This window comes from Brassica napus, chromosome A10, assembly GCF_020379485.1.
Source record: "Brassica napus cultivar Da-Ae chromosome A10, Da-Ae, whole genome shotgun sequence".
NCBI lineage: Eukaryota > Viridiplantae > Streptophyta > Magnoliopsida > Brassicales > Brassicaceae > Brassica > Brassica napus.
The window spans coordinates 16,061,218-16,087,069 of record NC_063443.1 but is presented as its reverse complement, the minus strand read 5'-3'; the positions used below and the strand labels follow the sequence as shown (position 1 = coordinate 16,087,069).

Genomic DNA, 25,852 nt, shown 5'->3' with positions numbered 1-25,852 from the left:
AAACGTTAAAAACATAAATTACTATTATTTGCGAAATAAATTTTTGCATTAATGAAGCTCTCACGTTGAAAGTTAGATTGGTTAATATCGTTTATACCCTTAATGAATAAAATGTATAAATAAATTAAAAAAATAAATTATGAAAGTTTATCATGCATCTAATAATTCATTTCTCTTCGTAATTTTGATTCATTCGATTATAAATTACGAAAGTTTATTTTCCAATTTTTTTTCTTAAATTCTAAATATTTTTTAAACTATTTTAGATTTTTTTTATTTTTTTAGCCCCCCTAAAAAGAACAATCTAAAACTTGGTTTAATCTCAACGGTTTAACCAAACACTGTTATTGATTGGTTTACCCTTAATTCCCATAAATGTCAAGTGTTTGAACTTCGAAGTTTGAAGTTATACGTATAAGTTGGCGCAGAGCATACTGTTTTCGAGTTTTATTTTGTACTATCAAGTAAGTTTCCTGCAAACAATTAACAATGCCGGAAAACACATGTTGTAAAAAATTTACTTTTAGTAATTTTCTTACAAATTAAAAAATAAAGAAAGAAAACCATCGAGGTACGTTGCAAATTTGGGAAAAGTCGGAACTAAATGTTTGTATCATGCATACATATGCTTAATATTTATTTCTCTTCGTAGTATTTAATATTGATTTATTTGATTATAAATTACAAAAAAATTATTATATATCTAATTTTTATTTATTTAGCGAGAACTCATATCTAATGATTCTATTTATATTTCACTGATTGTTTTATGAAAATCCAATTTTACTTACATTATGTTAAATATATATATGATTGATAATAATTTACATTTTCTTAGAATTCACTATCTATATTTTCTGATATTGAAATTTTATTGAACCAATAATAAAACAACAAAACTAAAAATACTTTCAACATATTTTTTCAGTTTTCACAAAATATATTAAACTAATAAATATTGTAGAAAGTTGAAATTAGAGCGGTTGGTGGACACAACTTGTATTTCTTTTATTATTGTAAGCTCTTTTTGAAAAAATCAAAAATAAAATATTCCAAAATGCTTAGACGTCACCGTGTAGACAGTTGACTGACGAATCCGGCAATTTGCATCACATTCCACGTTTTCAGCGGAAAAGAGCTGGCAATATCTAGGGCCAGTAACGGAGTCACACATTCCCAAATAAAATTTATTTATTTCCTTAAGTAACCATAATCAACGGCCTACAATCAATCAACATTAAAGTCGACAATCTAACGGACATACAGCTTCCGACCACGCTAAGGAGCGCCACACCAGATTATTCCTCTCACTACTTGCGGCCCTATCTCTCGAGCCAATAAAAAGGCAACAAAAATATCGCAGCTCTTCTTCAACCACAAAGACAATTCTCTCGTCGCTCATTGAGTTTCGCTTTGCCATCGCTTCCTCTCGGTATGTTTAGCTTCCTCTCAGATCTCTGAATCGCTTTAAATCTCCTTGTTTCTCACGTTACGTTCATCTTAACTTTAATCGATCTGATTCAATATTATCAACAAAGGTAAAATGATACAGATCTGATGGTTTCCCAGCGTATTTTGCGATTAATTTGAATCTAGATCCATGGCTTGAGTTGTTAATAGAGTAGATCTGTATAAAGTTTATTCGATCTGGTTGCGTAGATCTAGAAATGACTCGTCTCTGTTGCTTATGTATGGATCTGTTGCGTAGACCTTGTGAATTTGATGGAGTTAATATGTTACTAGATCTCGTATTTGTATAGCTTATTGTATGTTCATCGTTAGCAGTGACATAATATTTTTTATTTTATTTTTTTTATGCAGAGGTCAAAATGGTTGAACAAACTCAGAACAAGCTCATGCGTACCGGTGTTGTTTCTCATGACATTCACGGTTACACTTCCTCTTTCCAGAGGCGTGCAACGTACGGAAACTACACCAATGCTGCGTTCCAGTACCCTCTCGCCGCCACTTCGCGGATTGTGGCTACTACTACCACTACCTCTCCCGTGTTTGTTCAAGCTCCAAGTGAGAAAGGATTCTCTAGCTTTGCTATTGATTTCCTCATGGGTGGTGTTTCCGCTGCTGTGTCTAAGACCGCTGCTGCTCCTATTGAGCGTGTCAAGCTTTTGATTCAGAACCAGGATGAGATGCTTAAGGCTGGCAGGCTCTCTGAGCCTTACAAGGGTATTGGTGACTGTTTCGGCAGGACCATTAAGGATGAGGGGTTTGGTTCTTTGTGGAGGGGAAACACTGCTAATGTTATCCGTTACTTCCCCACTCAGGTTTGTTATGTTTCACGGCTTTGCTTCTAATAAGTGTCTGTTACTCGTTTACTGATGTATCTTTTGGTTTTTATAGGCGTTGAACTTTGCGTTCAAAGATTACTTCAAGAGGCTTTTCAACTTCAAGAAGGACAGGGATGGTTACTGGAAGTGGTTTGCTGGGAACTTGGGATCTGGAGGTGCAGCTGGTGCCTCTTCCCTTCTCTTCGTGTACTCTCTTGACTACGCACGTACCCGTCTCGCCAATGACTCCAAGGCTGCCAAGAAGGGAGGTGAAAGGCAGTTCAATGGTCTTGTTGATGTCTACAAGAAGACTCTCAAGTCTGATGGTATTGCTGGACTCTACCGTGGATTCAACATCTCCTGTGTTGGTATCATTGTCTACCGTGGTCTCTACTTTGGTCTGTACGACTCTTTGAAGCCTCTTCTTCCTGCTGACCTCCAGGTTTGTTTATTTGATATCCATCTTAGAAACCCAATCCTGCCTTGCATGTTTTGTTTCTTATGTTGTTGTCTGTGTTTCGTTTGGGTAATTTCAGGACAGTTTCTTCGCTTCCTTTGCCCTTGGATGGCTCATCACCAACGGTGCCGGTCTTGCATCGTACCCCATTGATACTGTTCGTAGAAGAATGATGATGACCTCCGGTGAAGCCGTGAAGTACAAGAGTTCGATGGATGCATTCCAGCAGATTCTCAAGAAGGAAGGACCCAAGTCACTCTTCAAGGGTGCTGGTGCCAACATCCTTCGTGCCATTGCAGGTGCTGGTGTGCTCTCTGGATACGACAAGCTCCAGTTACTTCTTCTCGGAAAGAAGTACGGATCTGGATCCGGCTAAGTGTGCTAGCCACCAGGTCGCCACCACCATAAAGCTTCGGCTTTATTTTTTTTTCTCGATTTTTATTTGCAGTTTCAAACTTTTTTTTAAAAAGGATCAAGATGTTGATGAAATCTTTTACCATAAAACTAGAGATGAGCATGGGAAAGCTTATGGTTTCGACTATAAGTTTTTTCTTATGGAATAAATTTTTGTATGGGAGTTCGACTCCTTTGAACCAATTTTATGATTACCAATTTTTGTTATATTAAGCTTAACTGGTTTAAATAATTTTGAGGATTTGTGTCTGTTAAATCTGTAGACAAATATTAAACCAAACCAAAGTAGAAGCTGTATTTATGATGTTGATTCATGTGTTAAGAGTTGTTTTTTCCTCAAAGACGTGTCTTCACACACACTGCACTTCCTTAAAATTGGTTTTTTTTTTCCTTCTCATTGGCACGTTGCTAACACCATTTTGACAAACGGCGTAGTCAGTGAGAGAGTGTAGAATAAATCGTTAAAGATGGCGCCGTTAGTCAACTCCGCTTCGCATTTAAATTTATTCTACCGATCTCTTATTCTGCTCTTCTCCGGCGACTTCCACTCTCCTTCGAATCTGTAAGCTTCAAATTTTCTTTATGTCATACTTCAAATTTGATAGAACTCTTTGAATCTGGGAACTGAGTTAGTCAAATCGATGCGTTTTTTTGGAACAACCGATTGCCTCTTGTTTACTCTTTTTTAGCTGGCTGGATCTTAAGTGTAGGTTCTCAATTTTGCAAACTTGTATTAGCTTCTTAGTCTTCTAACGATTCACATATCATTCCTTAAATTGTATTTGCAGTAAATAAGGAGAAAGGGGGTCCACTACAACTTCAATGTGGTGAAGTCATGGGAAAAGCATCGTCTCTGCTTCTGTTTCTCTTGTCTTTCGGCTTCTTCGTTGTGACATATAACCTTCTCACACTCATACTCCACAACAGATCTAACTCAAATGGAACTCCTCCACTCCTAGATCCTATTGTCAAAATGCCTCAAAGAAACTCCCAAACCTCTTCAGCACCACCGTTTCATGTCGCCTTAACTGCTACAGATGCTCCTTACAACAAGTGGCAGTGTCGTATTATGTACTATTGGTATAAACAGAAGAAAGCTCTCCCTGGTTCAGACATGGGTGGCTTTACTCGCATTTTGCATTCCGGTAATACCGATAACTTGATGGATGAGATACCAACGTTTGTGGTTGACCCTCTTCCTCCAGGTCTTGACCAGGTAGATAAGAACTTTGCTTTTTTTTACTCTCTTCACTTGGTATGGGCATGTCTAATGAATTGAATCTCTCTTTTAAGGGGTATGTTGTGTTGAATAGACCGTGGGCGTTTGTGCAATGGCTTGAAAGAGCTACAATCATCGAAGAGTATGTCCTGTCTCTCCCTTGCGATAAATATTTTGACTGTTTGCTGAAATCTCATGCTTGTTGTGCAGCTATGTGCTGATGGCAGAGCCTGATCATGTTTTTGTTAACCCTCTTCCTAATTTGGCTGTTGGAGGACACCCAGCTGCTTTTCCGTTTTTCTATATTACACCTGAAAAGTTCGAAAACATTGTTAGAAAATATTATCCTGTGGAGATGGGCCCGGTTTCAAATATTGACCCCATTGGCAATTCTCCTGTTATCATAAGCAAGGTGAGAGTTTGTGAGATTACCTTAGCCATTAAAAAAGACTTGATGTTGAAATGCATTTTACTTTGTTATGCAGGAATCACTTGAAAAGATTGCTCCTACATGGATGAATGTCTCGTTGACAATGAAAAACGATCCAGATACTGATAAAGCATTTGGATGGGTTCTAGAAATGTTAGCACTGGAACCATATGTTAGGTCCTTAGCTTTTGAATCCTCATCATTGTTTTCTGACACACGTCTATTTTGTGTTTGATAAGGTACGGCTATGCAGTTGCGTCTGCTCTGCATGGGGTGCGGCACATACTTCATAAGGATTTCATGATCCAGGTTAGGAATCGACCTTTTGCTGATTGCTGTGATGATTAAAAGATCTTTGCTCCGAATACCTAAGTGCTCTCACTATATCTTTCAGCCTCCATGGGATCTGTCTACCAAGGGGAAGTTTATCATCCATTACACTTATGGTTGCGACTACAACATGCAGGTGATTTCTCTTTGACACGGTTGTTTAATTTTATAGTTAGAGAACATACATCTAAGTTTTCTTATTGGACCCTCCTGTAACTACCAAGTTTTGTTGCAACCTTGTTATATATGGTCATTAAAGTGATGATATTTCAGTGATCCTCCATTAAAACTCCATGTTAGTTTACTTATTATCAGTGTATAATATGATTCTAAAGTAAGCATACTGACTGTTGAAATACAGGGTGAGTTGACTTATGGGAAAATAGGAGAGTGGCTATTCGATAAGAGATCACATCTGCGAGGTCCTCCTCCAAGGAACATTTCCATGCCGCCTCGTGGTGTTCCAGAAAGTGTGGTATGTTATATACTTATATAACTTTATCTAGATACAACTAGATATTGCTGTAAGGTCCATCCATAGCTCATAAGAAAGCTTATTCGAATCATGTCCGTTGAGACTACATGGCAACTTCATACAGGAATACTAATCCTAAGTCTGCTTTAGTTTGTCAACTTCCAAGACTTTATATGCACAAGTCTGCCTCTGGTTAAGATAGTTTCCACTATGCTGTTTCTCAGTCAGACATGGTACTTTTGTGAGAATGACTTGTCTAAATACATTTGTTGTGTTGGTGCGTTTGTGGTGATGCAGGTGACTCTTGTGAAGATGGTTAATGAAGCTACTTCAAATATCCCAAATTGGGACACTCTCTAACTCACATCCACAAGCACACAAACCATAGAAAGAGCAAGGAATCCATACACGGCTTATTTTTGTCATATGAAAAGTTAATTTTTTTTTCTTCTACTTTCTTTCAGTTAATTGATGAACTCAGAGTAAATGATGCAATCTGGTTTTGATTTTGAGACAATGTTCAAGACATCGTTAGGTGTTAGTTAGATGGTGAAGTCATAACCATACGGTCCAGTCTAAACGACAATGTGTCCAATTAGACGGAGTTAATAGTTCCGTCAGTCACCTCTATTTATCCGTGAATTAATAAATTAAAAAAAAATGAACTTATCTATCTCCTTCCTCAACCCCAGACACAGTTCTCCTCCTCTTCTTCTATCCTCTCTGAGCACAAAATGGAAGTGGCTCTTCTCTCATTCTCTTCTTCCCTGTCTCCTCTCTGCCACAACCGAACCTTAACCCTAACTCCCAAATCCCCAAACTACCCTCGTCACCTGACCATCAGATCCGCCGTGTCTCGTTCCAAAAAGGAAGAAACCGTCGAGACGGTCAAGTCCCACCTCGAGAACTGCCACCTCCTCGCCGCCATCAACTACAAAGGACTCACCGTCAAACAGTTCCAAGACCTCAGGAGAACTCTCCCCGACACGACGAAGCTCGTCGTCGCCAAGAACACTTTGGTCTTCAAAGCCATCGAAGGCACCAAATGGGAAGCTCTCAAGCCTTGTATGAAAGGCATGAACGCTTGGCTCTTTGTCCAGACCGATGAAATCCCTTCCGCCATCAAACCTTACCGGAGTTTCCAAAAGGAACGCAAGCTCGAAGACAATGACTTTGCCGGTGCTGTCTTTGAAGGTAAGTTCTACGCTCCCGACAACTTCAAAGCTCTTGAGACCATGCCTACTCGCGCTGAGGTCTACGCTAAGATGCTCGGAGCTCTGCAAAGTCCGGCTATTAATCTCGTCTCTACGTTACAAGCACCGGCGATAGAGGTTATCATGGTGCTCAAGGCTTATGTCAAGAAGCTAGAAGATGAGAGTAATGCTGCATAACTAGTTAAGTAAAGCTGTACTAATCTCAGAGAATGTAATGAAACTAAGCAAAGCAATTCAATTTTTTGTTAATGACTCGAGCAGCAATGTTATTATTATTACAGTCATTGAGTTTTTATTTGAATGTTGCTGCTATGCATAAAGATGGGTCTTGTTTTAGATGTACTTAGAGAGGATAGACTCAACCACTCCCTGAGCTATAGGGTGGTATGTTTCTCGAGCTTCTGCAAAGATTTGTTTCGCCAGTTGCTTCTCCTCGGTTCCACCTGTTTGTGCGAGAGCAGTGAAGAGTGTACGCAGGTACAGCATTCTTCCCACCGATTTTAAAGTTTTCTCCACTTCTCCATGGTACTCTTTGCACTTGGATGAGATTGCAAGTTTTAGAAACGACACCTTCACTTCGTAGTCCTTTGATTCTGCTAGTCTGTACCGCTTGTCCAAAGCCACTACCTGATTCATCAATTATATGCAAACTGGGTGTTAGTTATAGGTTTGGAACCTGACTCCTGAACTTACCTAGTTGATTACAAGACAAAATTCTAAGTAAGATAACTATTAACTCTTCCAAAGATAAGAGAGTAAGAGACTATTTCCACACACATTCAAATCCAAGACTACCTATTGAGCTAACCAACTGTTACTTAGGCTGTTGTGAGCTTATTAATAATAATGCACATTGGCTGAATCTCTTTTTATAAACAAATGCACAGCTTCCCATTATCTTAAGAGTAAGAGAGGCAAAAGGCTACCTGAGAAGGTTCACATGACTTAGGAAGATTCTCCAAGTAGAGCTCCCATTCCTGTCCTTTCCACTCAGCAACCTCATCTTCACTTGGCATCTTTCCTTGCTTAAACTCTTCTGCGAGGGATATGATCTTCGTGTAAATAGCTGAGACTGGTTCATATGCATCTTCCGGTATACCAACACCCTCAGTCCACAGTTGCAGGTTGATCTCTTTCTCTATGCCAGGAATGTTTGCTTTCAGGAAGTCAAGGAATGTATCTGTATCTATCGACTTGAACTTGAAAGTAGCAATGTATTTCTTGAGAAATTCATCAAAAGCAGTCCTTCCAACCTATACAATTTCCAGTAAATAGATATTAGACCGTTACATAAGAGAACACCAAAAGTGGATTCTACTCAAACTAACCTGGCGTTCAATTCTCAACACAAACTGAAAGCCTTTCTCATACGGAACCTGAGAATAAACATCATCAGGATCAACACCTTCTTGTTTGTTCTTAAGTTTAGTGAACTCCAAGTTATCTTTGAACCGTTCCATCTCATCGTTTAAACCCCTCCAACCAATGCCAATGTTCAAAGTAGCTATATCAGCTCCTTGAACAACCTCCACAATCCTCCTCTCTGCGTACGTTGTAAATCCCTATTCCCATGAACACAAGAAAATGAAAAAAATTCTCATCAACAAGTCATGAACGTAGAGCGCACTGAATCAAGAATCAACCTCATTCAACCAGAAGTGTTCGTTATTAATGTTAGTAATCAAGTTCCCAGTCCAGCTATGAGCGAGCTCATGAGCTACAACTTGAGCACCAGTGGCGTCCCCTTTGATCACAGTAGGCGTCAGAAACACCATCCTCGGATTCTCCATCCCTCCATAAGGAAAACTCGGAGGCAGCACCAGCAAATCAAATCTCTCCCACTCGTAATCACCGAACAGCTTCTCCCCTTGCTTAATCATCTCCTCAGTCCCCGCAAACTCCAACGCAGCAGCATCCAAAACATCTCCAGCAGCTGACTCAGCATACACCCTAGTCCTGGGCCCCACTTCCCTAAACCCCAACTCCCCAACCGCAAACGCGAAAAGATACGGCGGGATCGGCTGCTCCATAACGAACTCCTCAACAACCCTATCCTCCCCACACCACACCACCGACGATAATACGTCGAGATGTTTCGCCTCTTCGAGAACGGGAAGGCGACGACGGACGTGGCGAGCGGACATGACGGCGGAGAGAGAGCTCGGGACGTTCATAACGACGTCGTAACGGATCCTCGCGGCGGGAGTGTCCTGGCAAGGGAAGATGGATCTGGCGTGGATCGCTTGGCACTGAGTGTAGACGTACGGATGAGTTTTCGAGAAGGTTTGGAGCGGGGAGAGCCATTGGAGAGCGGAGGCGGAAGGGGAAGTGGAGTAGAGGATGAGGATTTGGGATTGACCGGCGAGGACGACGACGACTTCGCTGCCTTTGATCGGATCGGGGCTTGAGGAGACGGAGTGAGGGAGAGGGGTGAGAGTTTGGGGATCGATGATGGATTTGATTGAAATGGAGCGGGAATCGAGAGAGAGGTTGCCGGAGAAGGGGGAGGAGAGGGTGAGGAGAGCGGAGGCGTGGATGGTGGAGGCGTTGAAGTCGAGGTAGAGGGAGAGGGAGACGTGAGTGGTGAGAGGGTGGGAGGAGTCGGTGAAGGAGTGTGGATCAATGGGTGCCATTGCTCTGAAGCTGATGAGTTTTTGATTTTTACGATTCGGTTTTCAGAAGTGGAGAAGTGATGAACGTATGTAAAGCGGGAGAAAATAAAAATTAAGAAATGTTTCTCTTTTTGCTGCTGTTGAAACGAATATTTTTTTAAGAACCAATCAAGTATTTTTTTTGTTATTATATTAGGAATAATAATTTGATTAATGGAGCATCATAGGGGAGCATAAAGTTGGCGAGTGTTGAAGAAACCTTTTTAATATCATTAGGAATCACTTTTGGTAAAATTTTGTTATTTTTAGAAGTTCATATAATAATTTGATTAAAAAAAAGAAGTTCATATAATAATATGTTTGATGATCACTAAAAGTAGCATTCAAAAGAAGCACAGACCATAAAACACATGAGATTTGATATCTCATATAATTAAGAAGCATTACTCTCCTATATGTCATGTGTCATTATTAAAAATGACTTTTCAAATATTTAGAGAAATAAGTTATTCTATCAAAACAAATATTACATTTTTCATAAACTAAGCATAGAATTAATTAATAATATAGAAAACAAAAGAATTTTCTTATATAAAATCTATGAAAATTAAAATGTATATGATAATTAATTATTTTGAATAAGAAAATTTGATAACAATTTGGGCATCATATAAATTAAAAAATTACATTAACTGCATCATAAAATTTTAGATTTTTTTATATGTTATGTTGTAAATTTTTTAAAACAACTCTAAATTACTAACACTATTAAAAATCTCACACTGAAAACTTAATGATTAATGATTTAAATTTTTGCTTATTGTAAAATACAAATGATTAATGATTTAAATTTTTTAAAACAACTCTAAATTACTAACACTATTAAAAATCTCACACTGCACACTTAATGATTAATAATTTAAATTTTTGCTTATACAAATTTAAATTTAAATTAATTTCTCTTTTAGTAGAAAAAGTTGAATACTAGTGAAGAAGAGAGTGGGGAATTAAAAAGGGGAGTTGCACGGAAGTGGCAGCAAGTCAGGGGTTGGTTTTGTCAGGTTTTTCAATTAATTAAAGGTATTTATAACAGCTCTATGGCATTTTAGATTTTAATAATTATAAAAAAATTCAAAGGTTGATTGGGAATGAGGAATAGTCAAATGATGACTTTTATACTCTATAGTCTAATACTAGTAACTCTTCCACTACTTGGGATTACACATGTTCTTGTATCAGTATTATTGTTTTCCTCCGTACGTGCGTGTCATGTTTTAGTCACGTGATACACCATAAGAAGGAGAGCTTTGTGATGCACATGCGAGGTGAGGTGAGATGAGGTGATGAAGTAGAGGATCTTGTGATAATCTTCCAAGCCTGTGATGTTATATTAGTTTTTATAAAAATATATTCACATTCATACACATAATGTAAAACTTTAACATTAGCATTTTCTATTGAGGGTCTCAGATTGTCCTTGGAAGTGTACAAAACTTTTCTATTGAAGTTCTTAAACCTTTGATGTTTCTATGGATTGGAGTTTGGGCTAAATGAAAGATGTGTTTCTCGGCCCATTAGCCTCAGTACGATTTAATTTGAACCCTTCATAATGGGAGGAGTTTCGTTTAAGGAAGCTAAGACATGAAAATTTTCATTATTGCTATTACTAGCAATGAACTACGCTTGGATCATGGGGATAACCTCTCCACTTAAATGAGACTAAAAAACATGTCCTAGTTGATTACCAAAAAAAAGTCTGTCCTAGTTCAAATAAGATGTTGCCTTGGTATTACTAACGTGACTATAAAACCACCTTCATGTACAATAGAAAGCCACCATAAGATCATTTGCTAACGCTTAATACAACAAGATTTGAACAAGCTATTGATTAAACCAGCTTATTGAGTTTTATTATTATACTGGAACCAATCGATTACACAATCACGATCCAGCAACCGACAATAAAGATAAATGGAGATGGGATATCATCAGAGCAGACCCTTCTCCTGAAAACTGCGGATACAATCATCAAACATCTCAGGCAATGATTTGAATGATGCAAATCCCAACTCATGTATCTTCCTTGTATCCATACTATGTGGATTATTGTCCCCTTCTTTGTTACTGCACCTGAAAAATAAAACAAAAGAATCAATCAACCAACCAGCCAACCAAAATGAGATCTCGACTACGAAATCTTGGCAAGCGTGAGATATTACTTGTTCTCAAGTGGGTAATTAGGATACTTGTTTCTGAGCAACTCAATGATCTCAGACCAATGAGCAACCGAACTCGAACATACGATTCTCCCTGATGCTTTAGGCTCTTCCATGGCTAACACATGTGCAGCAACTACATCGTCTATGTGCACAAACCCGACCGTTAAATTCGGATACTCTCCAGAAAGACCTTTGACAATGGCGAGGATGTAAAGAAGAGTACTTGTGGGTTTAGGTCCAAGCAATGGACCAACCACAAAGGAAGGATTCACAACCACTAAGTTTAACCCTTTCTCTTCAGCTATTCTCCAAGCCTCTTTCTCACCTAGAGTCTTTGCATATGCGTACCAAAGCTAATACATATATCCAAAACCACACACATACCATCAACAGAGTTCTTTCTTTCTATATAGATAACAAATAAATGTGTTACAGAAAAAAAAAATCCATAAATGTTTTCTCACGTTGAAGCGTTTGCAGTAGTCAGGGTCACTCCAATGCGACTCGTTGAGGGGAGAGGCTTTGGTGGCGTCGAAACGGTACCGTATCGAAGAGCAAGAAGAAGTAAGAACGATCCTTTTAAGAATGGTTTTGGACTTAGCACAGGAGTTCATAACATTGGTTGTACCCTTGATGATAGGATCAACCAACGTTTCTTGAATGTTGTGATCCTGTGGAACAAGAACAGGAGAAGCCGTGTGGAATACTCCAACGACGCCGTTTACTGCTTCGTCAAAGCTTCCATCAACCGTTAGATCAGCTTTGAACATCTTCAGCCTCTCTTTTGCTCCTTTCAGTTCCCATAGGAAACCTACTTTCTCTTCATCCTCTTCTCAAACACAAATCAAAATCAAGTTATTGGTAAAGATTCGAAATAAATAAATAATAGTAATAAAAGGATATATCTTACGAGGGTTTCGGACAGTGGTTCGAACTGTGTGTCCGAGTTCGAGGAGTGATTTGATGATGTAAGAAGCGATGAAACCAGTTCCTCCAGTGACCAGGTACTCTGACATCTCTCTGTCTTTATGCTGATTTGAGTTTGTTTGGATTAAGGTTTTAATAAAGTGAGATTTGTGGGAAGTACAAGGTGAGTAGTTGACTCACACCATCGTGCTTTTTTTCTCTCTTTCTCTCTTGCCGATATTTTATCAAGTGGGTGGTTCATAGTTTACACGTGGTTCTGTCCACGATATGTAATGTAATTAGAATGTGAGAAAGTGTCTCTAAGTGAAAGCAGCATTCATAATAGTATGTTTGATGATCAATGAAAGCAGCATTCAAAAGAAGCACAAACCATAAAACACATGAGATTTGATATCTCTTATGTATTAATTAAGAAGCATTACTATATGTTATATGTCATTACTAAAATGACTTTTTAAAATTTTAGAGATATATGTTGTTTTATCAAAATATATATTATACTTTTTATAAACTAATCATAAAATTAATTAATAATCTACAAAACAAAGTATTTTTTCTTATTTTTTTATAAATAAAAACATGAAATTATCTAATTTAATTAAATTATATATGATAAATAATAATTTTGAATAATAAATATTTAATTAATTACATTTTTTTCTTACAATGTTATATTTTAAAATTTCAAAACAACAATAAATTATTAAAACTGTTAAAAACTTTACATTAATAATTTAAGTAAAATCCCTATAAAATTAATGATTAATGATTTAAAATTTTGTTATAGTAAAATGCAAATGATCACAAAATATATGGGTGGAAAGTTTCATTTAGAAGATATTTATATTAAAAATATATATTTATTTTAATATCATTTAAATTAAGCTATATACCATATATAGAAATATTTTAATTTAAAAAATTAAGAAATATGTGTTATATTTGAATTGATAAAAATTAAATATTTATACAATTTTAATTTGATCAAATTATTGAAATATATTTACATATTTTTATTATTTTTTATTTTTCTTAAAAAATATTTATTTAATAAAATATCTCACTGAGACATGTTAATAGTAAAATCATTCATAAAAATCACAGCCATTCAGATGATTAAAAAAAGGTTAGAAGTAGTCATGGGAATTCAGGTTTTCGGTTCGGGGCAATTTAGTTTATTCGGTTTTTGGGTTGGGATATTTAGGAACCAAACATTTTTGGATTGGTTTGGTTCGGGAAATGTCGAGTTCGGGTTGGATTTTATTTATTTTTATATAACCTGAGGTGGAACCGTATTATCAATAAATAGGGTTTGGTTCGGGTTTAAAGCCTAAAAAACAAAAAAAACCCGAAAATCTGAGTTAAACCCGTAAAAAATAAAAAAAATATTCGGTAGTTTTTTAATGTATTTTTTATTTATAGTTATATTTATATATACTAAAATTTAAAATAATTAATATTTTTAATATATATTCAAAATATTCAAGTACATGTTTGGTTCTCGATTCAGTTCCGGTTCAGTTTCAATTTTCGAATTTATAAATATAAGAACCGTTTGGATTTTTGTAATTTTCAATCCGGTTTTTCGGTTTTCTGAGGACCGGTTAGAAGCATCCACTGTGACAAAAAAAAGCATCCATAGTGAAGCATGATTATGTTGACTGAAACCCAAATAGATGTTGACACAAAGCCCTCATTTGCTCTTAATAAAGGCCCATTCAATTGTTATTATTTTCTTTCACAAGTCAAAATATTTTAGACCAACGTCGCAGACATCACTTATTCATATTCATTCCCGGATTTGTAATCTTAGAAAGATTAGTATTTGTGTTTCAAAAAAAAAAAAGAAGAAAGATTAGTATTTAGTATTTACTGTGTTGATGGAGATAGTAAGAGTATGTTGTGAACTAAGTCGGATGTGTACAAAAAGCGATTCTCTCGTTCTAACATCTTTAAAACATACAAAAACCTCCCTGTTTGGGTACAATAGACTAAGCATTCATTTGGACAAATGCGTAAATATTTTATTTGCTATTTCTTTATGAATTTCAGTAGATATTTCAGTTGTTGTTGCAAATCGCTTTCACCAACATTGTTCACGTGATATGAAATGCCTTAGAAACAAAACAATTGATGACAAAAACTCCTACGTTGAGAAAAATGAATGGTAAAAAGAAAAGAGAAGTGTGGCTTATTGGATAAGTTCATGTCCTTTGTCCTGGTGCCATTTACAGAAGCCATCCTCCAAGGCACATTTCATCCATGCATGCCGACAATTCTCAACTGCTTCAGGAATCGTGAGCCATGTCCGACTCCTCGTCTCCTGTTCCGGCCATGAGTCCAGCTCTTCCTTCACATACAGAGCGTACATTGCAGCTTTACACAATCCTTCAGGGCAAAACTCGTCTTGGTGAGTCTTGCTCTTGAACTCGTATTCTCCCACCAAATCCTGCAAGTTCGAAATCTACAGGTTCAGTCCAGCTTCCTACTAACAATTACAAAGCCTATATGTAGCCAGCACCAAGTGATATACTCATGGGCCAAACTGGCTCGGCCACTGCAAAACTTCAAAAGAAGTGGGAACATTGGCATACAAAAGGTTGTGATAAAAGGGTTCGTTCTCACCAGTAAAATCCCGCGAACTCCAGCTTCTTCGACAGCTTCTCTAGCTGCAGCCTCCCTGACAGTCTCATCATTCTCCCACCCTCCCTATAAATCAAATCAAATGGGATCTGAAACTTAGTCAAGAAAGAAGATAAACAACAGTAATGATTCTTGAGCAAGAGAAACAAAGCTAAAGCTTTGCTGTAACCTTTGGAAACAGAAGTCCAGGTCCACCAGAAGAACTGATCATCAACACTTCAACCACTTTCCCACACTCAGAATCATCACCGACTTCTTCCGAGATTCTATATCTAAATGGAATGCACCTGAACCATTTGCAAAACAACATGAGTGATGAACCAAAGATCAGACAGAAGATATAGGCACTCATATGAACCAATTATAAGAGCAACCAAGTTCCTATAACCATTACTCCCAATCGCTAAAACATTTCAGTTAAGCAATCATGCTATTGGAATAAAAAACTCAGAAAATCAAGGAAACACAGAGATAAATTCAAAGATCTACACAGTAAGTGGGGGGGGGGGGATCAAATACAGTACCCGGCAACGAGACGGCAGCCATTCTCGTACCGTTGCTGAAGCCGACCCGTACGAGCGATCAAATCACACATCAGTTAAAGAGAGAGATAGAAAAAACTTGTTTCGATTCTAAGATCCAGAACAAAATTTCGAGTTTGCTACAACAAGTTTAAGAGAATGCTGAAACTTCCTCCTGCTCTAGATGAATACAAATGCGATTCGACCTCAACCATCTTCACCACCTAAGATTCCAATTCGAGAATAGATTCGATCTGATCCAATGGCTCTGATGATGGGATGAGATCTAGGGTTTCTGCTCGATGAATCAAAGATTTGTATTATGAGATGAGAACTCAACAATAACAGTTTCCTACTATTCTCGTTTATCGTTAACCGCTTCGTGATAACCGGTTTGAACCGGTTTATAACGCTCGTAAAATAAAATAACCCGCTTCAAACCGAACAGTCTTTTCTTTTTTTTTCCTAGTGAAGGATAGAGAAACAAACCGTTTGTTTTCAATTCCACAATATCTGTTTTATTATATCAGTAAAGGATTTGTCTTTTTCTAGGTAAGTAATAAACAAAGAAGATCGTGATGCATACAAAATCGCAACCCACTATTCACAGTGAAGCTACTATACATTACATGATGCTTTATTTTTCCCCTGACAACAATGCCTCCTTCAACAGAGTGTTACCTGGTTGAATATCACTGTATGATGAATTGTTGCTGTTGCTGCTCCCGTTATTTCCGAACCTCCTCAAGAAACTTGGTTCCTTCTTGTCTTCAGAGTTAGAGCCCTGTACGTAAGTAAGACACACCTGTACCGCGTCATGTACTCTCACAAAGTACCATTCTTTTCCAACCAGCTCCACCATTCCTGATCTTGCTATTGTCATGTGCACGTCTTTGTTCGGATTTGATATCGCTAGCTGAATCTCCCTTGCTTTGTACTCCTGATACAACTCTTTCAAGGCTTCCACTGCGCTCGAGTCTATGTGCGTTACAGCTGCCATTTTGTTTGTATTTATTTTTGTTTAGAGATTCTATATTCCCCTCTTCAAAACATTTTGATGAATATAGTTCAGACAACATAAAATTAAATATAGGGCCTTACGAGACATTTCGAGGATAACAAAGGAGATTCTCTCCACCTCTGGTCCCCGTGTTGTGTATTTGTCAACAGCTACTTCATATTCTCGTAGTCTGTATTTTGAAAAAACACGGTTTGTTATTCTTTCTATAGATTCACACCATAAGATATAAGCATGTCACTTTCACCTGTCCTTGATGTAACTTATGTTGGCAAAGTAGATAGGAGAATCGATTCGGACAATCACTATCCCATTGTATGTGTAAGCCTCGGGATACTGCTTTACGTTTCTGTACACTGTGGTGCCTGGAAGACGGCCCAAGACAGCTACCAGGAGAATATTCATGATAAGAAATGAAACCAAGTTAGAAAAGAGACACTCTTAGAACGCATGTGATCGGGAGACAATTGAACAAAATTCCTCCTACCAATATGAGGGTTTGCAGACTCGTGGATGACGAAAGCTAGTGAAAAGCCAACCTAAAATAGAAAGTAGTACAACTGCGTGAGTCCTTAGAAGCCATTGCTCAAAACACATTAGTTACGTGAACCCAAACCCGAACATACTAAGAGTCTTTAAATACTCACACCAACAAGGACACCGATCTCTATTCCGAAGAACAAAGTCGTGGTACTAGTGATGGCCCAAAGTGTAAAATCCCTCTTATCCACGCGCCACAGGAAGATAGCTTCATCATAGTCCACCTATAGTTAAACATCCGGAGAGTGTAAGTTAAAAAAAAAGGAAGCAAATTCATCTTTGGCCCTTGGAGGTGGGTTTATTTGAACTTACCAAGCCACTAACAGCAGAGATAACTATTGCTGCCAAAGCACACTGTGGATTCGAGAGAGAGATAAGCAACAGAGTCAAAGTTAGAAGCCAGAATATAGTTTCGCAACGCTTCAAAGTTTCGTAAAGAGCAGCAAGTACTGTAAACTACAATATTCACCACATGCAGACAGACCTGTGGTATGTATTTGAACACAGGTGTCAAGAACAGTAGAGAACATCCAATGATGATTCCTGTTATGAGTCCTGATAGGCCAGTCTTAGCTTCACTTTCGTTATTCACAGCTGACCTAGAAAAGGATCCTAATTTTGCATTCAGGACATTCACAGATTCGTCAACTTAAGGTTATTAACTCCAAGAAAAACGTATAAGAATTATTTGGAAAAAGTGTATATACGTAATTGTTGATGGCTTCAATCATCTCAACATAACGTACCTGTAGCTGGGTATGCAGAAAATAATGACCCTAATATATTTGCAACACCAAGACCAAACAACTGTGAAGTGAGAGGAGAAACAGTTAAGCTTGCCGTAAAAGAAAACGAAAAAGAGAAGTTAGAGTGTCTACCACAATTGGGATACTATACTACTCAATTTTTTTTAGTCAAGCAAAATACCTCTGAATTTGAATCCAGCTCATATCTGTTTTTAGCTGCAAGTGCTTTGGCAATTCCCACAGATTCCTGGATTAAAAAAAAAGTAGAACTACTTCATTATCGAAAAACAAAACAAGTATCAATTGACATGCGTTATTGCATCCGAGTCTAATCAAGAAATTATCTTCTTCTTTATTTTTTGGAAGTTAGATAGCTATCTCTATCCATATGCCAACTGGGATAAACTCATAAAAGTACTAATGATATTGATATCTCACCAAGATGGCAACACCAGTAATGAGAGCTGATGTTGGAAGCAGTGTTTTTGCATGATCAAAACTTCCTGGGAAAGAAAATGTTGGAAGGCCCTGAGGTATTTCTCCGACCTGGAACATACTAGATTTTGTTATTACAACTTTTACTTAACCACTATGAAGCTTAACAAGAAAAACTACACTAAATATAGTTTGCCCTTCAGCGATCTGACCAGAGAGATGGAAGGTGGATGGAACACTTTTGCAATGGTTGTACCGAGCACGATCCCTGTGAGTGGCGCTGCTGCTCGTAAGAACTGAAGTTCTTTCTTTGCTTTCCCCTGCCATGAAACACAATGATACTAAAAAATAAAAATACTGTTTCCCTGGTAACACAATAAAGAACAAGGCTCATACCACATGCTTCATCACTTGAAGGATTACTAGAATGAGAGATCCCATCAAGAAAGGTGGCCATTGAAACTACAAAAGACGAAAAAGATCCATCTAAACAAAGTAAGAACAAGTAGAAACAAAAGTCTTTCGGAGCTAAACTGATTTTCCATACAATAATACATGCAAAATCATCATAGCATGATGATCCAAAATACAGTTCAGCTAAATGAGTATTAAGGGAGAGCCAAATATACTAAACAACCCAATCAAAAGACCTTAGCCAAATAGAAAATCTCTCTTTTTTTATCCTCAAATGCTCAAAGCTGAAAAAAGGAAGATTCACCTTATCAGCTCCAGCTATAATGCTCTCAACTAGCGGCACAATCTTGCTGCTCCTGGCAATGCTATACCCAAGGAAATATTTAACTTGAGATAATCCAATCACAATGGCCGAAGCACTTGTAAATCCAGAAATAACCGAGTGACTAATGAAACGAATAAGCCATCCAAGCCTATATTCAAACACACCAACAAGAGGGATGCTCATGAAACAGCAGCAAACAGAGGATTTTTATTATATGGATATACATAATAAACGTTACCTTAAGAGCCCCATGATGCACTCCAAGATTCCAACTAAAAGCGCTAACAAAATCGCAAGCTCAATATGCAACTCCTCAGACGAATCAGCTATATCTCCCAAAGCATTGGAAACAAGAAGCGACACCAATGCTACAGGTCCAATCGCAAGCTGACGCGATGATCCGAATATAGCATAAACAAATATCGGAACAAACGATGAGTCTGCATCAATAAAAAATCATAAACACACAATCAAATCAACCTCACATGATTAAGATCGTTAGTTTGTTATGAGAACGAATCGCACATAGGCCGTAGATTGGCGGAAGGCCAGCTAGCTTCGCGTACGACATCGCCTGGGGGACGAGCATTATACCGACGGTGACGCCGGCCATGAGATCGAGCTTGAAGTACTCGTTCCACCGGTAAGTTCGAATCCATCGGAAGCAAGGGAAGAGAGTATCGACCCAATCGAGGAGGCTCATGCGCTTGATCTTCGCCGTCCATCGGGAGAAGATGTCGTCGAAAGGGATGGAAGGAGGGCGAGCTTCGTCGGAGGTGTCGGGATGCTGGAGCGGGATTACTTTTACGGGTCGGGTCTGACCCGGAGTCCTGGGGGAAGAGGAGGAGCCGCTACCGGATCTTGAGAGGAGGCTGTTGAGGTCCTTGACGCTGAGAGATGCGTAGGACATGGCTGTGGCAGTTTAGAAACCGTTGATGGTGAGATGAATTACATATGTTATGTATGTGTCAATCATCATCATCGTTTATCACATGTTGATTCGAAAAAGGGAAAGCTTATACACTAGTGGTGGTCAATTTTCAATTATGTTTCAACGAACTTAAAATAAACATTTTTGTTTTATAAATAGAATCAAACCTTGACTAATCTCCACGTCTTTGCTTTAAAAAAGAAGAATATCTTTGGGTCTGATTAGTAAAATGATGTAGAATAATACTAGATTTTGTTAACCAGTATAAAAAGTTCACGTTTAAGCGCTTTCATTTGTTCCAAGTAGACATACAACAAGCAGTTTTCATAAATTACTATAAAGATCAGTAAAAGCAACTTTTGAGAGTTATGTCCAAGGTAAAAGATAAAAAAACAAATCACTGTATGAGAGCATGCATGTGATGATCAGTATTATTCTGAGTTGCTGAGGTACTACTACAACTACTACTGCAGTTCTTTCTCTAGTTCGTCGAATTCCCATCCATCAACCTCATCTGCAGTGTAATCACGAGCCACTTTACCAAATTCAGATTCAAGCTCCGCTAGCTCTGCTTCATGGTTAAACTCTTGACTCGAACCAGTAGTAGTAGTAGTAGTTGGTGCTGTCTCGCTCACCTCTGGCTTTTGTGTCACAGTAGTTGTTGACTCGAGTGGAGCATCCATGCTACTACTGCTGGGCTTAGGGGCTTTGGGTGATGACGCAACGCTTTTAGGAGATGGAGTCTCTATCTCTAACGTTGGCCTCGCTATGGCTTCAAACTCCTGCCTCAGTTTCTCCATGTCATCAAATAGCTCTTTCACTCGCCGGTCGTCCTTCCTGTTAATAATTTTACGAGTTCAGAACTTGATAATAATAATAATATAATTCAAATGTAATATTCCCACTCACTTTTCCAGTTTGCTTTGGAGGACTTGAAAATGTTCTTTCATGTTATCCACAATGCTGAAGGTCGCAATGATCTAATTTTTTTCCCGATAAAACCATATTAGTGAAAAGGGAAAATTAGAGAGGAAAACAAGGCAGCAAATCTCACCTTAGTCTCATAGTCTAGATACTCCTGCTCCAGACTCTTCCTCGGGTTTGAAACCTGAGAGTCCCCCTGATCTGCATTTGGTGGCTTCTCTAACCTGTCACCACCACATTCAAAAACTGTCACCACTACTGCTAAGAGCAATAACAAGAGCAATCCAATTTCAACAAGAGGCATTTACCCAGGACCAAGATTCTTCAGATTTTCCACATAATTTTCTATACGGCGTACTAGAGGTGTCACTTCCTTCTGTACAACATGAAGTGTTGAGTTAGCACTGTCATTTATTAATTAAGTTCTAAGTTTTCCACAATGTACAGAGTTTACCTTGTACGTTGTGAGTATATTAAAAGCCACATCCGTGAAGTAATCCTCGTGCTTCTCCAATTCGTCCCTAAGACATGCATCCGCTATTATTATTCATTGTGGTCGGCTAAAAAAGTAACATATATTGCGAGAAACAGGTGAGAGTTTGATAGAAATACAAAGTCTGCTTATCCTTAGTTTCGGTATACGAGCATTGAAGAAGCCATGTATCCTCGAGAAAATTAATCCAAGTCTTGATAACTTCTGACTCTTTCTTACAAGCTACAACTGATTTGGAAAGGTCGTCCTCCTGCATGCATAATCAAATTATTTCACGTGGAAATTGTTAACCACGAGAGAGAGAGAGAGCTGCTCATCTAAAAGAAAACGCCACCTTTGTTTTCAGGTGAGCGATTATCTGATTGTTTGCTTCACCAAACTGATCCCTCTCCTCTGTTGCATTACGGAACCGAGCTTGAGCAGCAGCTAATGTTATATTAACCTACGTGGAAGAGAAATTCACTGACACACCTTCCTTGCCACAATAATCATATATGCTCAAATGAAATAAAATTGATTCACAAAATCGTTTTATATAAACAAAGCAGATTCAAATTACCTTCTTCAGTTCAGCTTCCAACTCATCTCTTTGTTTCTCAAGCTGTGCAATCTCCGCACTCAATTCCTATTACATAATAATTAATAAGAGAGAATCTCAATACTGTCAGCTGATGAACATACCGAAGTATGCTGCCACCATAAGTGTTTCTTTCCCTCTTGCATACCAAAAAACAAATAAAAGTGGGAGAAACAAAACCTTTTCCTTTTCACCGGTTTCATCTGCTTTCACCACGCGAACTTTGAGTGCCTCTTCTTTCTGAAGTCTGTGAATAGACAATTGGACAATTAATATTTTAATGGTATTTTTATTTCAACTGACTAAGGCATATAAATACAACCAGACAAGCTTTAATGAAAATCATAATTGTCTTGATAGTCCCATAGTTCATATTTGATATGCATATAAAACGAAAACGTTTTTCATAAGTATGCTTAAGTTCAGCAGAAAATAGCAAGGAGTGAATTGCAAATTGATCAGCAAGTCAGTATTATTTACTGAAAATGATAAGTGTGACACAAAGTGCACGAAACTTGAGAACTTGTTCATCTGGTCTGGGAAACTTAAATACATGGCATACCGTAATGGAACAGAAAAGTAAGTCTTAACTGCAGGTATAAGGAAACTAACTGGAGTTGATGATAAGCTTCACCTGTTTTCGGATATTCGTTTCTCGGCTTTGGAAATCGAATTTGCTAAAGATTCCAATAACACCTTGAGCTTGTCAACCTGATTCAAAGAAAAATTATTCATTATCTTCCATGGTCAAACATTCTTTTTCCCTAACATCCACAATTCATGAAATGTAAATGCTGTCATGGAATACAGGAAACTCCTAATGCTCCATATCAGCGAGTAGAACAAGATGATAATTAACAATAGCAATCAACTTGTATAGGGATTATGATTGTAAAGCCCACAAACTTACTTTCTGAGCATGTATATCTGGTGAATCACCGTTGCTTAGTTGCCTCTTTTTAACTAAAAGCGCTTCCAATCTGGAGCAAATACGAATCTTTGCAAGTGTTTCTTTAAGAGCCTGCAAAAGGAGAGAGTCTATCACATGGAGCTACCCACATAAGCTTAGGGAGAGAAAAGAGGGTTTGTAGATATTGTACGCTTACCTCTATTGTTAAAGGAGCCGCTTTACCTTCCTTGTCTTCACTCTCCTGTTGAAACTGAGAGGCGTTCATCTTTTCGAGTTTTTTTCTAAGATCAGCAGCTTCAGCATCAATTCTGAAAACAAAAACTCAATCAACAGTGATGCAAGATGAGCAGAGTTATATGACTCAGTTATTCATTCATAGACAGAAACGAGAGCAAAAGGCACATGGATATCTTCATTAATCACCTCAGCATTTCAGCATTTATCTTCAACCCTGTGATAGCGTTTTGAGCAAATTGAATTAATTCGTCCTGCTTAACCTGAACAAGAGCAATACAGACAACATTGACGAGTAAACAAGTTAGGAGGAGAACCAAAAGCCCACACATTCACATAAATGCTGAGTTGTATTGCTCAAGCGCTTACCAGTACTTCATCTTTGTAACTCGAAAAGACTGTAGCAAGATCCTGCATACTGCTGACTATGGCATCATGAACTTCCTTTCCTCCATTCAGACAAAGCCTGAATACAATGTTAAGCTCTATAAATAAAACGCATTAGGTATGAAAATAACAACGAATTATTTATGTCAATGTCATTGTCAAAACGAAATAATATTTTTTTTTGTTGCTAAAAGCCAAATATTCGCAATGCAATTTGGAATACCAGCCTACTCACCTGAACATCTCCAGGAGTAGAGTAACTTCCTCATCATGTGGTGGCTCCATAATCTATAATTGAACAGTCAAACATAGAGTTAATAATTCTCCAAAAATAGAGGTATAGTACAATATGCAAAACATTTCGAGAGCAAGATAAATGACAGGCTCTCACAACATATAATAGTCTACCTAATATGGTTAGACTAGTTATTTACTTTATCATCATCTAAGCTACATACTGTCTTTCCATTTCAATTATCTCGAATTAACACTGAGAAATCGAATCAACAATGATGTATCTCAAGCCTTTCACGTTCCAAACTCTTGAATTTTTAGAGAATGGAGGCTGTTTGTTTTTCACTTATCAGGTAAGCCACCAAAGGATCAATTTTGGGTTGCGAAAGAATACCATGGACAGAACGATCCCCTCCAGAGCTTGACTTTGTAGAAAAACATCACGGAAGTTTAGTGGCTGGCCTCCTATATCTGGATCGTAGTACAAAACCTACACATGGAAAGGCATCTTCTGAAAAAAATGTGTTGGAAAAAGTTCATAAATACGACACATGAAATTAAAAGCAGAATACTAATAGGAAGAAATTAAGTTTTAATCAAACCCTTTAGCCAAAGATATCTACTTAAGTAATATTATTGAGGTAAAATGCAGGATGAGATGATGACATCTTCATAACCTTCTTACTCTTTAAAAAAAACAGCTGGGGAACATATAAGATTCTTAACCCAACACCAGTAACGATCACAATCATCTAGTATTCTTAATATTTAGGTAAATAGTTGATTTTCCAACCTTTTTAATTGAAAAAAAAGGAAGAAAAATAATACCCATTCACGTCTCTTAGCCTCATCAGAAGCAAGTTGTTCCTCAGAACTCACATCTTTATCCTTAACGGAAGAAGCTCCAATAGCTTTATCGATCTCCTTAAGCACAGATAACCATCTGGTAATAAGCAACGCTCTTTCATGACCCCTGAACGAGACCGCAGCTTCCTCCAATCTCTGAATCGTCTGATTAACACTCTTATACGCCCCAACACGCTGCAAACAAACAGCCACAGACTCTCGATTATTAATTCATGCAAAGTTCTTTAATAGCAAAATCAAAACTTTGACCTAAATTGCAAAAGGGAAACCAAATTAGAAAAAAAAAAAAGGAAAGTGGGAGAAATTACAATGCGGTCTTGGAACAATTTGGCTCCTTCAGCGACGGCTTGGCCAGCCTGCTGAACGACGGAGTCGGCGTAGTTCTTGACGGTTCGTGTGATGTTTTTGCGGTTACCAACCTCCACCGCCTTGTTAACAGCCGTTCGAAGCCACGACATGGTCTCGCTTCTCTAACTGACGGAAACAAATCTGAAGACAAAATCAATTTCACACAGACTAAAATCACCGAAATGAAATGAGAAGCCAGCTCGGTCAATGTAATCTAATATTTAATTATTTTTAACCTTTTTCTCTCGGATATCCATTAATGTATCCAATAAACACTTGGGTCGGATCTCGGATAGTTAATCCTGGGTATAAAAACCGAGAACCGAAAATCGAACCGAAACCGAAGCGAAAAATCCAAACCCAAAACCCAACCGATGTTCAAAATAATCGAACGGTTTCTATATTTCTACAACCAAAAAAACCAAACTCGAACGATTTTCGTAGATAACCGAATGGTTTCTATACTTTAGAACTGAACCGGAACCGAACCGGAACCGAACCAAACCGAAAAACCTAACTCACGGGCTAGTTAAGAGCACCTGCAACGCAGGATTTAAAGTAATCCTTAACTGTTCAAAAATTAATAAAATAACTATGTGGGGTCCGTGTTTTTAGGTTTCTGTGTCACCAAAGGTTCAAATAATCCTTGCTTAAGGATTCATTCTTATGCAATATCGTTACTGTTTGTGGGCCTTGAATGATTATCTCTTCTTTTCAGCTTAA

The 25,852-nt window shown here is 37.9% G+C and overlaps 8 protein-coding genes across 9 annotated transcripts; 3 read left to right on the top strand and 5 right to left on the bottom strand.

Moving 5' to 3' along the window:
• The first annotated feature begins 1,275 nt into the window (after positions 1-1,275).
• Positions 1,276-3,369, top strand: LOC106372294 (ADP,ATP carrier protein 1, mitochondrial). Its single transcript, XM_013812475.3, has 4 exons — positions 1,276-1,432; positions 1,822-2,282; positions 2,359-2,727; positions 2,822-3,369. Exons 2-4 carry the CDS (start codon positions 1,830-1,832, stop codon positions 3,116-3,118), a joined length of 1,119 nt encoding a protein of 372 aa, XP_013667929.2. The 5' UTR covers positions 1,276-1,432; positions 1,822-1,829; the 3' UTR covers positions 3,119-3,369.
• Positions 3,370-3,531: 162 nt separating this feature from the next.
• Positions 3,532-6,138, top strand: LOC125579056 (hydroxyproline O-arabinosyltransferase 3-like). 2 transcript variants are annotated; one of them, XM_048742356.1, is made up of 9 exons: positions 3,532-3,718; positions 3,945-4,372; positions 4,450-4,517; positions 4,586-4,787; positions 4,861-4,958; positions 5,045-5,114; positions 5,200-5,271; positions 5,497-5,610; positions 5,908-6,138. In XM_048742356.1, the coding sequence occupies exons 2-9, from the start codon at positions 3,992-3,994 to the stop codon at positions 5,968-5,970; spliced, it is 1,068 nt and encodes a 355-aa protein (XP_048598313.1). In that variant the 5' UTR covers positions 3,532-3,718; positions 3,945-3,991; the 3' UTR covers positions 5,971-6,138. The 2 variants fall into 2 exon arrangements, with proteins under 2 accessions (XP_048598313.1, XP_048598314.1); XM_048742357.1 differs by having other exon boundaries at positions 3,698-3,862.
• A 206-nt stretch (positions 6,139-6,344) lies between these two features.
• On the top strand, positions 6,345-7,108 carry LOC106372291 (50S ribosomal protein L10, chloroplastic). Its single transcript, XM_013812470.3, has one exon. It carries the CDS (start codon positions 6,345-6,347, stop codon positions 6,999-7,001), a length of 657 nt encoding a protein of 218 aa, XP_013667924.2. The 3' UTR covers positions 7,002-7,108.
• Positions 7,040-9,573, bottom strand: LOC106372289 (leucine aminopeptidase). The gene is made up of 4 exons (XM_013812469.3): positions 8,468-9,573; positions 8,153-8,386; positions 7,751-8,077; positions 7,040-7,451 (listed from the first exon to the last, which is right to left on the bottom strand). Exons 1-4 carry the CDS (start codon positions 9,455-9,457, stop codon positions 7,158-7,160), a joined length of 1,845 nt encoding a protein of 614 aa, XP_013667923.2. The 5' UTR covers positions 9,458-9,573; the 3' UTR covers positions 7,040-7,157.
• Positions 9,574-11,198: 1,625 nt separating this feature from the next.
• LOC106402414 (tetraketide alpha-pyrone reductase 2) lies at positions 11,199-12,783 on the bottom strand. The gene is made up of 4 exons (XM_013843140.3): positions 12,566-12,783; positions 12,120-12,484; positions 11,656-12,008; positions 11,199-11,566 (listed from the first exon to the last, which is right to left on the bottom strand). The coding sequence occupies exons 1-4, from the start codon at positions 12,669-12,671 to the stop codon at positions 11,425-11,427; spliced, it is 966 nt and encodes a 321-aa protein (XP_013698594.2). The 5' UTR covers positions 12,672-12,783; the 3' UTR covers positions 11,199-11,424.
• A 1,811-nt stretch (positions 12,784-14,594) lies between these two features.
• Positions 14,595-16,089, bottom strand: LOC125579055 (nudix hydrolase 16, mitochondrial-like). Its single transcript, XM_048742355.1, has 4 exons — positions 15,750-16,089; positions 15,395-15,512; positions 15,208-15,291; positions 14,595-15,031 (listed from the first exon to the last, which is right to left on the bottom strand). The coding sequence occupies exons 1-4, from the start codon at positions 15,818-15,820 to the stop codon at positions 14,774-14,776; spliced, it is 531 nt and encodes a 176-aa protein (XP_048598312.1). The 5' UTR covers positions 15,821-16,089; the 3' UTR covers positions 14,595-14,773.
• A 148-nt stretch (positions 16,090-16,237) lies between these two features.
• On the bottom strand, positions 16,238-20,275 carry LOC125579052 (sulfate transporter 4.1, chloroplastic-like). Its single transcript, XM_048742352.1, has 15 exons — positions 19,750-20,275; positions 19,463-19,664; positions 19,204-19,372; positions 18,882-18,947; positions 18,698-18,805; positions 18,489-18,596; positions 18,232-18,297; positions 18,051-18,111; positions 17,789-17,916; positions 17,617-17,658; positions 17,412-17,528; positions 17,252-17,303; positions 17,012-17,150; positions 16,848-16,936; positions 16,238-16,739 (listed from the first exon to the last, which is right to left on the bottom strand). The coding sequence occupies exons 1-15, from the start codon at positions 20,132-20,134 to the stop codon at positions 16,384-16,386; spliced, it is 2,088 nt and encodes a 695-aa protein (XP_048598309.1). The 5' UTR covers positions 20,135-20,275; the 3' UTR covers positions 16,238-16,383.
• A 152-nt stretch (positions 20,276-20,427) lies between these two features.
• Positions 20,428-25,345, bottom strand: LOC125579053 (myosin-11-like). The gene is made up of 18 exons (XM_048742353.1): positions 25,090-25,345; positions 24,743-24,955; positions 24,309-24,404; positions 23,916-23,968; positions 23,663-23,759; positions 23,483-23,556; positions 23,256-23,367; positions 23,060-23,170; positions 22,784-22,860; positions 22,330-22,396; positions 22,132-22,197; positions 21,907-22,014; positions 21,692-21,822; positions 21,534-21,600; positions 21,388-21,455; positions 21,210-21,303; positions 21,065-21,135; positions 20,428-20,992 (listed from the first exon to the last, which is right to left on the bottom strand). Exons 1-18 carry the CDS (start codon positions 25,237-25,239, stop codon positions 20,620-20,622), a joined length of 2,028 nt encoding a protein of 675 aa, XP_048598310.1. The 5' UTR covers positions 25,240-25,345; the 3' UTR covers positions 20,428-20,619.
• Positions 25,346-25,852: the final 507 nt, after the last annotated feature.

Excerpts from the sequence above, each read along its gene's own strand:
- LOC125579055 (XM_048742355.1), bottom strand. The coding sequence starts at position 15,820 with ATGTGTGATTTGATCGCTCGTACGGGTCGGCTTCAGCAACGGTACGAG. Across the intron at positions 15,513-15,749 it reads GGCTGCCGTCTCGTTGCCGG|GTGCATTCCATTTAGATATA; the intron begins GTACTGTATTTG and ends CAAATGGTTCAG. Across the intron at positions 15,292-15,394 it reads CTGGACTTCTGTTTCCAAAG|GGAGGGTGGGAGAATGATGA; the intron begins GTTACAGCAAAG and ends TTTGATTTATAG.
- LOC106402414 (XM_013843140.3), bottom strand. The coding sequence starts at position 12,671 with ATGTCAGAGTACCTGGTCACTGGAGGAACTGGTTTCATCGCTTCTTAC. Across the intron at positions 12,485-12,565 it reads AACCACTGTCCGAAACCCTC|AGGATGAAGAGAAAGTAGGT; the intron begins GTAAGATATATC and ends GTGTTTGAGAAG. Across the intron at positions 12,009-12,119 it reads ACTACTGCAAACGCTTCAAC|CTTTGGTACGCATATGCAAA; the intron begins GTGAGAAAACAT and ends TATATGTATTAG.
- LOC125579052 (XM_048742352.1), bottom strand. The coding sequence starts at position 20,134 with ATGTCCTACGCATCTCTCAGCGTCAAGGACCTCAACAGCCTCCTCTCA. Across the intron at positions 19,373-19,462 it reads TGCATCATGGGGCTCTTAAG|GCTTGGATGGCTTATTCGTT; the intron begins GTAACGTTTATT and ends GTTTGAATATAG. Across the intron at positions 18,597-18,697 it reads ATCCACCTTCCATCTCTCTG|GTCGGAGAAATACCTCAGGG; the intron begins GTCAGATCGCTG and ends AGTATGTTCCAG.
- LOC125579056 (XM_048742356.1), top strand. The coding sequence starts at position 3,992 with ATGGGAAAAGCATCGTCTCTGCTTCTGTTTCTCTTGTCTTTCGGCTTC. Across the intron at positions 4,788-4,860 it reads CTCCTGTTATCATAAGCAAG|GAATCACTTGAAAAGATTGC; the intron begins GTGAGAGTTTGT and ends TTTGTTATGCAG. Across the intron at positions 5,115-5,199 it reads ATAAGGATTTCATGATCCAG|CCTCCATGGGATCTGTCTAC; the intron begins GTTAGGAATCGA and ends TATATCTTTCAG.
- LOC106372294 (XM_013812475.3), top strand. The coding sequence starts at position 1,830 with ATGGTTGAACAAACTCAGAACAAGCTCATGCGTACCGGTGTTGTTTCT. Across the intron at positions 2,283-2,358 it reads TCCGTTACTTCCCCACTCAG|GCGTTGAACTTTGCGTTCAA; the intron begins GTTTGTTATGTT and ends TGGTTTTTATAG. Across the intron at positions 2,728-2,821 it reads TTCTTCCTGCTGACCTCCAG|GACAGTTTCTTCGCTTCCTT; the intron begins GTTTGTTTATTT and ends GGGTAATTTCAG.
- LOC125579053 (XM_048742353.1), bottom strand. The coding sequence starts at position 25,239 with ATGTCGTGGCTTCGAACGGCTGTTAACAAGGCGGTGGAGGTTGGTAAC. Across the intron at positions 22,861-23,059 it reads CAGATATACATGCTCAGAAA|GTTGACAAGCTCAAGGTGTT; the intron begins GTAAGTTTGTGG and ends TCTTTGAATCAG. Across the intron at positions 22,397-22,783 it reads AAACGAATATCCGAAAACAG|ACTTCAGAAAGAAGAGGCAC; the intron begins GTGAAGCTTATC and ends GTCTATTCACAG.
- LOC106372289 (XM_013812469.3), bottom strand. The coding sequence starts at position 9,457 with ATGGCACCCATTGATCCACACTCCTTCACCGACTCCTCCCACCCTCTC. Across the intron at positions 8,078-8,152 it reads TGTTGAGAATTGAACGCCAG|GTTGGAAGGACTGCTTTTGA; the intron begins GTTAGTTTGAGT and ends GAAATTGTATAG. Across the intron at positions 7,452-7,750 it reads AGTCATGTGAACCTTCTCAG|GTAGTGGCTTTGGACAAGCG; the intron begins GTAGCCTTTTGC and ends TTGATGAATCAG.
- LOC106372291 (XM_013812470.3), top strand. The coding sequence starts at position 6,345 with ATGGAAGTGGCTCTTCTCTCATTCTCTTCTTCCCTGTCTCCTCTCTGC.